The sequence below is a fragment of the Aulonocara sp. 'chitande type north' Nkhata Bay genome, linkage group LG7 (assembly GCF_057382095.1).
Source record: "Aulonocara sp. 'chitande type north' Nkhata Bay isolate Kocher_YH1m ecotype deep benthic linkage group LG7, A_spYH_male_GT1.1, whole genome shotgun sequence".
Taxonomy (NCBI): Eukaryota; Metazoa; Chordata; class Actinopteri; order Cichliformes; family Cichlidae; genus Aulonocara; species Aulonocara sp. 'chitande type north' Nkhata Bay.
In genome coordinates, this window is record NC_141350.1 from 29,473,379 (window position 1) to 29,484,691 (window position 11,313).

Consider the following 11,313-nt stretch of genomic DNA (forward strand, 5'->3'; position numbering starts at 1 on the left):
GCAGCACGGTCTTATTTTCCTCACGATGACGATGAAGAGGCCACCTGGTTTCTGACGTCACGTGCTGTATTTGTTGGATGGATTTTGCGCAGCACAGAGCTGAAGCCAAACACCACAGCGCCTCCGTGTGGTCACTGTAGGTAATGCCAGCAGTGACCACACGGCGTCCCTTAATGAGCTGAAGGTCTCAGGGCAGGACGTCTCAGGTGATCCTGAGCTTCACACTCACACTGAGAGCGTCCGGCACCGGTTCACTGGTTTTAAAAAAACTGAGTTCTGAATGCTGTGATAAATAAAACATGTATTATTGAATTATTACACAGAGCTGTGAATAGCTCTCAGTCTGTCCAGGGCCGGAAGTCACTCAGTTTCATCACAGAGTTTGATGAGATTTTTCACCTGAAACTCAAAATAAAATCATATAAAATATCATTGAACTAATGAAATAAAATTGGGGCTCAAGAGTTGGGCGTTCGTCTTGTAATCAGAAGGTTGCCGGTTCGAGCCCCAGCTCCGACAGTCTCAGTCGTTGTGTCCTTGGGCAAAACACTTCAGCCGTTGTCTACTGGTGGTGGTCAGAGGTCAGAGGGCCCGGTGGCGCCTGTGTCCGGCAGCCTCGCCTCTGTCAGTGCGCCCCAGGGCAGCTGTGGCTACAATGTAGCTTGCCATCACCTGTGTATGAATGGGTGGATGACTGATTGTAGTGTAAAGCGCTTTGGGGTCCATAGAGACTAAGTAAAGCGCTATACAAATACAGGCCATTTATCATAAAAAGAGAGACGGGTGTGGCCTCGGCCTTCCTGCGTCTGATGTTTGACTCAAAATAGAAACACTTGTTGGGCCTCCTGAGAACCGAGCTTTCACCGAGCGCTTTCCATGTAAGGGGAACTTTGCAGGACCAAAGGCTCCCACCTCAACCCCCACAGGGCTGGTCAGTTCAGATTATCACTGTGTGGCATCTGCATCCCGGACAGCTGCTGTATATAAAGCCTCTGACCCCAAATCATCAGAGAGCAGCATCAGAGTTGATGAGCAGAGATGGTAGGTGTTCTCTCACAGCCCATGGTTATGCTTTTTATACAAATCACAATTTGAAATGTTACCAATGAAGCTAAACGCTCAGAGACCTAACAGAGCGAACCGGATTACTCTGTGTAATACAGTTAATACACTGTATTCTAGATGGTAAACAGTAGTACAATAAAGTTACACTACTCTACACCATCTACAATACAGCACAGAATTATACTACTGTGTATCTACTATAATATAGTTATATTTAAATATGATCTACTAATACATTTATAAACTTCTGTACACCGTCTAGAATACAGTACAGAGTCCTGCTGGTGGCCATCGCTCTGAGGTGTTTCACCCTGCAAATACACTCTTATTTTTATTTCAGCAGTCGCTGAAACAGGTCGGTGCCTGCAGCGTGCATCAAAATGTTCGACCCCGACGACAAAGGCTTCATCCACAAAGAGTTCTCACGCCAACGTCTCCTTATTCAGGCCGTGATAGAAAGTGAAAACACTGAGCGAATGAAAGTGTAAAAATGAAAAGGGCTCGCTTTGGAAATGTTTAGTGACAGGCGTGACATCGATACCTGTGTGTCTGTAGATGAAGCAGATGTTTCAGTCATCAAACATAAACGCAACCAGAAACCTGGACTACAAATCCTTGTGTTACGTCGTCACTCACGGCGAGGAGCAGGACAAATGAAAAAGGAAATGTGATGTTTGTCTTTATCTTGCATCAAATAAAAGTTCAAACATTAAACTCTGAATCTAGTGTCCTTTAATAAGCTGAAGGTCTCAGAGCAGGGCCTCTCAGGCGTCCTGAGCTTCACACTCACACTGAGAGCGTCGGGCACTGGTTCATTAGTTTTATTAGAGTCCAATTTAAAATCAGCAGAGAACAGAAAGATTTCATGAAATAAATATTTAATTAGCAGAGTTCACACTAAAGTTTATAGATATATTATTATATATATATATATTACACATTTATATTTTCAGTGTAAAATATCTGTTATAAAGATGTATACATCTGGTTAAAGTTTCAAAACCTTTTTCTAGTTTTACTGAAGTTTTTATGAACAGACTGGATAAAGATGATGGAGGACGCTACTGCAGTTCCCAGTCTGACCTGATGGTGACAGCACTGTCTCCCCGCTGCTTAAACTCTGACACATTTGCTGTCATGATAACGTGAAGCTGCAGCATCAGGAGGACGTGCTCCAGCCTGCTGACGACGATGATGGCAAAGAGGCGGCGTCAGCATTGTGCTTTTTGATTAATTAGATCATTAGACGTCCTCACTGATGACACGCTGAAACACGGTCGTATCAAAAATATTTTTGGTTTCTGAAAATTGTTATGAAAAAAACATTTAAGTATCTTATTCCATATTGTTCCATATCCATCATCCTCATCAACCTTGAAGTTCACATTATTAGGGGCGTGGCCTCTGTGACTGACGAGCGGGTGGAGACATAGATGGAGATGTTTGGTCATGAGTGAGAATCAATAAACTCATTATCAGAAAGTGGCAGTATTGTCTAAAAATCTGACACTGAGGCGTCCACGGTGTGAGGAAACAGCACCTCTCCGTGTGATGTCATCAGCTGCACGCCGGAGCTTGGGCGTCTGGGAGGACGAAGAAGGCAAGCGAGTAGGCAGGAAGCTGCAGGTGGCGAGCCGGCAGGAGAAGTTTTCCTTTGAGTTCAGGCAGCGTTTTATCGTCCACCATCATCAACACCTCGCCGTTCAGCTTCACTGACCTGCAGAAACAGGAAATGAGCTCATCAAGCTAACCGCCACACAACGAGTCAAACACAAAGATTACTGAGATATTAATCCATTTCTGCATAACTCATACTGTTTATGATCCTCGGGTGTTAGGGTTGTGTGCGCCCCCTTGTGGTCGGACCGCAGCAGTGCGGGGTGTCATCGGCAGAGTTACCCTTCTCCGGGTTTATGCCTGTATCATTTTCCACCACAGCTTATGAGTCAGATCATGACACCGTAAGAGGAGGATTTAGGATGGGGCTAGTTTGAGATTGGTCGGTTAAATCAGGTAAAGCTTTTGATTTTTATGTAGTTGTTCTCAGAAAGCCTCCTGCAGCTGAGGTGCTGTGGAGCGGTGGACGGGAGTCAGACTGTCGATTCATGCTGACCAGTTTTGACTCACGGCGGTGACCTTTGAACTCTTTTGAAGCACGCCGCTGAGCCCAAACTATGAGGCCATTGTTCGTCCTCCGTCAGCACAGCTGAGATAAAAGCCTGAGAGAGAGTTACACATCAACGGCATCGGTCCTCGACCTGCTGCTGTCTGCATCAGCTGATTCGCTCTCAGGTGGCATTAAATCACCATGACAACAGCTTTGTGTCCGGCACGCTGAAGCAGAGCAAAGCCACAGATCAAAAGCATCAAAAGGTCAACCTCAGCAGCTCTCATAGGACTCGATAAACACCTGAATCTGAGCGTCACAAGACTGAAGCCAGCGTCTGATTCACTGTCGCCCCTGTTTTTGCTTTCATGAGTAAAATAAAATTTTAAAGGATTTAAAAAGTAGCTTTCAGGAAGTGTTGAGGCTCACTTCTGTAGAGAAATGTGAGCTGGTCTTCAGGTTTCTACACCAACCAGCCATCACAGCTGAAACACAGACGGCGTCCCTGCAGATGGTAAAAACTGCAGGTTTCACTGGATGCTGAGGCGATATGATCCGCTGATGCTTCCTCAGCATCAAAACATTTGCTGGATTCTTCTTCATTTTTAAGCTTAGACCGTTTCACCGTCACTGAGTTCAGGAGATCCAGATGTTTCAGAGACTCAGATTCATAAGAACAAAAACAGAAAATGTAAATTTAAAAAGAGAAAAGACATCAGCTCCATGCTTTTATTTTCTGACTCCAGCACAGCAGCTCTGCATGATTCAGAGCTCAGCCCTTGTCTGAAACAAGGCTGGCTTTACGCCACTTTTCTTCTGTTTGGCTCTCCCTCTCACACAGTAGCCGACGGGGCTTCAGTCCCTGAGATGACATCATTCAGATCAAAGAGTAGAAAATACTGTAATAATGAGTGTTCGACCTGCGGGTATCACTACACACACGGAGCTTATTATTCGTAACTTTATCGTGAACCTCCACCACAGGAAGAGCAGAGACAGGACAGGAAGTGAGGAGAGGCAGAACAGGTCGACTATAATGACCTGAACGTGTCTTCTTAGGCTTGCAGAGTTTGGGCCGTCTGACACACAGAGCGGTGTATCATCAGCACATAAAACATCTGCAATGGGCCAATCCTGATGTTCAGGTAGAATCAGGTGTTCATTTACAGATTTTGACCTGTTGCTTCTTCACCGTGTGTATTTCACTAAAAATGGGGGCGGGGCTTATTATCTAAGGTTCACTGTACTTCTGCAGAGCCGGGAATATTTAGTGAAAAACAACTGTCTTCTTTGGGGTCGAAGCAGATTTCTAACTAGGAGGAAAATGGCTTCATTGAGTACATTCAGGCACCTGGAGTAGAGTCCCTCCTCCCCGGGCTGCTCAGACTCCAGGACAAAAGCCTCCACTGTGCTGTTGGAGAAGACGGCGGGCACCGAGATCCTTGCTGGCGTCTTCCCAAGGTTCATTGACATCAGCGTGACCGCTCCACATCTGTAGCTGCAGACACGCAAAACAGCAGCATTATTACTCAGCTTGACTTCCACTTCACCTCAAACAACACAGAACGAAGCATGAGCTTCGTTTCTACTCACACGAAGCAAAACATGCGCAGAAATTATGTCTCTAGGAAATTACTACTGGTGTCAGTGTACACAGCAAGAAATAAAAAGCTTTTTTCCTCCTTTAAATACTTTTAGTTTGAAGATGTTTGTTCCTGAGCTGAAGTAAAAGACATTCAGGTTTTCAGAAACTGAGATATTAATCTTTGCCCATTTATGCATAATTCAGAATTCAGGTTTGAGATGAGTTTTGAATAACGCTTTAAGAATTTCAATCTTTTCTTATTTTAAGATTTAAGAAATTTTTTTTCTGTTTCTGTTTCCAGACGTTTTTGCTGGTTTATAGGAAAAATAAACCTTAAAGATCCAAAGCTCAGCTGATTCATTAAAAGGACAGTTCACTTTCAAATCTGAGTTTTTCTTTCCTCTGGCTTGTAGTGAGTCTGAGCAGCTCCATGTAGAAACTATTTTGTTGTACAGGACATTGCTTGAAGGGAGCTGTAGCAGCTGTTAACCATTTATCTGTTACTTCTAACTGCTAATACCTTACATCATTACCGTGAGCTAGCTATTTCTAGCTATTTCAGACCACTGCAGAGACAGCTGTTTAGACAGCTGTATAAACAGCTGGACGGGCCGGAAGAAAATCCCGTCCACCTGATGTGGCAGGGTTACTGGTGGTGGGAGGTCTCGGTGTTTGTATGAGGGCAGGATGTGAAGCGTACCTCTTCCTGTTGGTGCAGTGCAGATACATCCTCACTCGTTTACTTCGGCCAAACTCAGAAAGCACTTGAATCTTTAAAACCTCCGGTCCAACCAGCCTCTTGTAGAGAACAGACAGCCAATAATCCTGAAAGAGGACACGACCTTTACTGGACAACGACAAACTGTGAAGATCTGGAAATGCATCGAGCACATAAACTAACAGCAGCTTATTTCAGCCACGTTAACGCTCAGTATTAGTGTGAAGGTCCTGATTTGATCAGATTAACATACATTTTCTGACAAATGATCAGTTAATGAACTCACTGAGTCTGTGCTAAACATGTCCGTTTAGGTTTTTAATTAATTTGATGTCCCAAAGTGGACAAAATTAACCTCTTAAGCCCCAACGCCCCCTGATACAGGGGCAAAAGGCAGGAGATCAGTTAGGCTTGGGGCTTAAGAGGTTAAGCAATAACATCCAATCTGAGTGTAGGAAGGAGGAACTCTTAAAACGATTTTGCACAGGTAAAAAACATGAAAGCGTAGCTGGAATACTTAAGAGAATTAACCTGACTCTGTCTTACAGGAAGAGGATCCAGGTTGTCGTCCACCAGGTGGTAACTCCCAGAGCCGATGAGCACCTGCCTCATCACGATATCCAGGCCGAGTGCTGCTCCCAGGCCTAATTTATCCAGCCACCTGCACAGATTCCCAGCATGGAGACATCTCAGCAGAAACTCAGAGATATTTGAGAGTGTTTCAGAGATGCTGAGAGCAGAAATGTTCATCCACAGAAAAACACACTCAGCAGAATAAAAATCGTTTACTGAAAGAAAGAAATCAGTCTGAAAAACACCAACGAGGTCCAGAGGTCTAGAAGACTACGAGGAAATGGTCTCTGAGCTCATGCCTGAATGCCTTCATGATGGCTTTATGTTTCTGGTCTGACTGAAGGTCTGGCTGAATACAACACGACGTTCATGATGTTCAGAGAGAAGACTAAAGCAGGGCAGACATGAGGGACTCACATGAATCCTGCGACGAACGTGTCCGACAGTCCTGCAGCTCCTCCTCCGTACGCCGAGCTTGTCTCTCCGAGCCAAACCGACTTTCCCGGAGACGCCAGCTTCACTTTCTGAGCCGGATGAGAAGAAACAATCCCGGTGAAACTCCGAACACACCCAGCACAGAGCTGCTGGCACACAGCACAGCGTTACCTTCATGACTTCATTGGTCTTTAAGGCCAGTGAGTCCAGGACTTCAGGATCCAGGAAGTCCTTCACAGACGTGTCTCTGCCGTTCACGTAATAACTGACAAACAGGAGAGCAAGTTTATTTTATGAGTTATGAATGAAGCATTCACAGCAGTAAAGCAGCATGAAGGCTTGGGAATAAAAGAACAGTTTTTCAGGCCGAGGTGTCACTGATATCCTTTAAAATTAAATCAGGTGTGCCTCAGGGCTCGAGTTTAGGACCACTGCTGGTCTCAACCAGTGCTCAGCTGTTTGTGAATGATGTGATCATTGTTAAGCCTAATTTATCACCCAAACTAACTGTCAGTGTGGATGATGAATAATAATCTTATCTTGACTTAAATCTCTTCTTGTCTGATTATGATTCAGAATTTTGGACTTTCTGAAGAAAGTATTGATGCTTTATGACCAACTTTCAACTTAAAAAGTCCAAAACTATTTTCTGAATTTATGGTTTAATAAATTCAAAATTAGGAGACTTCAAACAAATATTTGGAGACAGATTTATGTTGGTTTTGTTGTCTTTATGGGAGCATACAGACACTTTATATCCACTGAATGTCATTTGGACTAAAAATATTAGAATTTTGTTAAGTTTTAATAACTTTGACATTCTGTTTCCTTGCAACAAGATTTGTGTTACAAATGCTAAATAATTTGTTCTGAACAGTCTCTGACTGATATGTACATTTGCAGTTTCACAATAAAAGCATGGGAAAAGTATCTCACTGTCAGTAGGAGTGCATAAACTTTTAATTACCTCCGATGGACGGAGAAGCTTTCAGGCTGTAAATGACTGTAAATGTGACATTTTTCACATTTACAGTTAAAATGCAAAGTTTTTATGCACGTCGCTTGTGACTGCATGCATTATGTTGTGAGAGTAGACTTAACTCAGAAATTACATTTCAGAGTAAATAAAGTGAGGGTGAACTCACTGGTGCCAGGTACAGGCGTCGATGGCCTCGGCTCCGGTCTGCAGGAATCTGCAACAGTCACAAGAATTCATGGATAAATCGGCAGCGTCGGCTCAGTAATTAAGTTGTTTTCTGTCTTATTCCTGCAGACTGAAGCTCACATGTGACTCTGTAACTCAGTTAGAGCACAAAAATTAGCTGCTTCCCTTTAATAAAAAGTTTTAGGTTTCTCTGCATCGTTGGTATCTGAGAGACGTTAAAACATCACATCAGATCAAAAAGCTGAAAACTTCAGAATCTGTCAGCTCATGACAGACGAGGAGCAGAGTGAATAAAATTCCTGAAAACAGAGAGAAATAAAGTAGAAAACGTTCATTTTTTATTATGTGTCTTGTTTTCAAAAATTCGTAACGCAAAATTTCATGTGAGGAAAAAAATTCATTGAAAAAAAATGTAATTTTTTCCCCCAAACATTTTATGCTCTTTTGTGTTGACAGCAGAAACTTTTCATGAGCTGTCTCTGTACAGTGACCTTTGACCTCTCACCCGTCCAGTAAGTCTACGTGGTGGTTTCTCGGCTGGCCAACGTCCGGCCCGTACAGCCCAGCATCTTGGTACAGTTTGGACTCTGACATCATCTTCCTGAGACGAATGAAGTCCAGCCCGAGCTGATGCCCATCCACCCGGATCCCGGCCTTCTTCTCGAAGCTGTTTGGCTCTGATTAGAGATCACTTTGATTAGAGATCATGTAAAGAAGAAAGGTGACTTCCTGTCTGTGCGTCACGCCACATGAAGGCGAGGAAGTGAAACTGAAACATTGGATAAGAAACCGCAGCGTTTCAGCATTATGCCAGATATTATCACTGAAAGCAGAATAAAGAAGAAGAAGGAGCCTGAGAAGATTTTACACTAACAGTGTCAGCCTGTTACTGATGCTCTGATTTACGGGTTTGATCAGGTGGTAGGAAACACACATCACTAGCTGCATTTCAAAATAAAAGGCAGAATAAAGTCTGCAGGCCTAAATAAGCAGGTCACAGACTCAAGCTGATTGAGGCTCTGTGATTATTGATTATCAGCTGATCAGAGAAGGAGTCGTACCGTTTCCGAGCTCCCAGGACATCCCATAATGTCTGGACTGGCAGTACTGCAGCAGCAGGGCAGCATTGCTGTTGTTCCAGCTGTTGTCAGCCGTCCTCAGCAGAGCATTCAGGCCGAAGATGAGCTGGAAGCCAGAGCAGTTGGCGAAGGCATGCAGCTGGTCCACGGTGAGCTCTGAGAGGGAGACGACAGTCAGAGGACGGGTGGCATCTCCATGGCAACGCCTGGCAGACATCAGGACTCACCTGTGAAGAAGAAGCTCCTGTATGTACCCAGCAGGTCCTCCTTCATCAGGACCAGCTTCTGCTTCGCCCAGTCGCACTTCAGACGCTCCTCCATCCACGGGGGTAGGAAAGTCTGGTCACATGACTCACCTGGGAGTTTCAACGGTCACAGAGAGGTCAGGAAGTCAGAGACTCACATTTCAACTATTTAAAAGTTTCAACACTTAAAAACTGAATAAGAAGAAAAAGTCTCCAACCTGAACTTAGACTAAAAACAAAAGAATCACATGACACATTAAAAAAATAATTTCCTGTAAATAAAACAAAGAAATCAACATGTTCCAGATCAGTGTGATGTCAGAGAGGTCACAAGGTGATCGTGTTTACCTGCAGCGTCCTGAGGCTCCTCCCACTGTTGCCTCCTGTGAGGCTCAAACACCATGAAGTCCTGCCGCGTCCCCCCAAATCGCAGGAAGGCCGGACTCAGAGCTGCTGCAAGCGTCCTCATCCTCCGAGAGCTGCAGAGAAACCTCAGAGTCACTCCCATGATGCACTGCTGCACTGACAGCAGTACGCAGTTCACATTAAAGAATGCTCGGAAATATTCGCGGGTCAAAGCACCAAAACCTGCTGGTTTTAAACGACCCCAGCTCTGTTTCACTTTGATCTTTGATCTGAAATCTAAGTTTTGAAATTATTTTGTTGTCACAACTCCTGAAGGGTTACGAAGAATAACTCTGATGTCATAGTTTTTAAGTTGGTCAACCGTTTTGACTACAAACATGTGACTTTAACTTGATTTCCTTTCCTGGTTTTGAGACTTTGGAAATGATTTTACTCGTGACCTCTGACCTCTGGTTTCCACATGCAGAGATCTGTGCTGATTATCTCACATCCATCATGTTACTGAAACAGAAGGGATTTTGGAGCTCGAGTTTATTCCCGGAGCACAAACGTGTCGGATTCACAGAGAAACATGAATCTAAGTTTGGCTGTCGAGATTCAAAGTTCAAATTTACAGCAGTTTTATTTCAGATGATCAGGTTATGAGGGTCAGCAGGTTACTCGGGTTATTCTCAGATCTAAGAGTGTTTGTGGTTCTCGGGTGTGCTCCTGCTTAAACAGGAACTCTGGGAATTCCCATGCGGACTCTGGAAACAGAAGTGAAACCTGGATTGACGCAGGATCACCTTACTTCTCAATCCTTTAAAGATTTTAAAATCAGGTTCAGATTTTTTTTTTTTCCAAACTTGAACTGCAGGTGATACTCACCCGGTCTGAGACTGCGGGAGGCGGAGCTAACAGGTTTCAGGTGAACTGACTCAGGATCAGATTTGAAAGTGAAACAAAAGTTTGAAAGTTTTGATCCTTAGAGTTTTTGATTTTGTGACCTCTGACCTCCCGTCTGTTTTAACCCGGTGTTTCCTGTTTAACGGGACAATCGTCGGTGGATTAGAGTCAGAGCTCACCTCAGTAGCCACACGAAGCTCTCCTGTGAAGCCAGACTCGCGTCGATGGTCACGGACAGAAAGCGCGGATCCACGCGTCGCAGAGGGGCCGACACGTCCACGCCCAAACCCAGACCGGGGTCCCGGTCCGGCTCCCCGGGGGGTCCATCAGGGAGCCGGGATCCTCCGGTTCCGGTTACCAGAGTCCCGGTGCAGCAGAGCGCGCACAGCAGCAGCGCGAGCCTCATGTCTGTCACACTTCCTGTTTCGCGTCCTCGTGCGCGCACACAGAACGACCGGGACCTCAAATCACGAACTTATATGCAGGTCCAACATTTCAGCAGGAATCACGAGAGACGACACTCCATCAATCGATCAGTGATCAATGACCTGAAATTAATATTCATCTAATAACGAGCCAGAAACGAAGAAACCTGCGAACATGTTACCGTGACAGAAACACGCATGAACTGTCCCACGAATACAAAACTCAATAAAAATACACATAAATATTTAATGCTTAAAAAAACGAAACTATGACAAAAAGTCAAAAATTAAATATTAATAAAATGTCCCACAAACACATATGAGACCACAGCCCACAAACCAACACTAAAATAAATTATCAAAAGACTCAAATTTATGTCCTCAGAATTCATGATTTAAAAACAAAACAAAACAAAACCAAAAACCTTTTTAAATATTTTTATATTTAAAGACAAAAAAAATCAGATGACCTAAAATGTAGATTAAAATGTCAAAAAATATGAACACATCTAAAGAACACCAAAATCTTCCAAATAAGAGAAAAATGTCAAAAATATATCATCAAAAATGGAAACAGTTCGACTTAACCAAACAAACTGAAATTAAAAATCAAATGAATCCACTGCAAATAAAAACAGAGTACACATTTTTTATTTGATGACACA

General features: G+C 43.8%; 1 protein-coding gene across 2 annotated transcripts; it reads right to left on the bottom strand.

The window, feature by feature from the left end:
* Positions 1-1,831: 1,831 nt before the first annotated feature.
* hpse (heparanase) lies at positions 1,832-10,753 on the bottom strand. 2 transcript variants are annotated; one of them, XM_086299915.1, is made up of 12 exons: positions 10,403-10,753; positions 9,321-9,451; positions 8,955-9,083; positions 8,710-8,883; positions 8,154-8,325; positions 7,629-7,676; positions 6,655-6,748; positions 6,466-6,572; positions 6,007-6,136; positions 5,458-5,582; positions 4,524-4,670; positions 1,832-2,782 (listed from the first exon to the last, which is right to left on the bottom strand). In XM_086299915.1, exons 1-12 carry the CDS (start codon positions 10,627-10,629, stop codon positions 2,623-2,625), a joined length of 1,644 nt encoding a protein of 547 aa, XP_086156041.1. In that variant the 5' UTR covers positions 10,630-10,753; the 3' UTR covers positions 1,832-2,622. The 2 variants fall into 2 exon arrangements, with proteins under 2 accessions (XP_086156041.1, XP_086156042.1); XM_086299916.1 differs by having other exon boundaries at positions 1,835-2,782; positions 6,022-6,136; positions 10,403-10,747.
* Between the last annotated feature and the right edge of the window lie 560 nt (positions 10,754-11,313).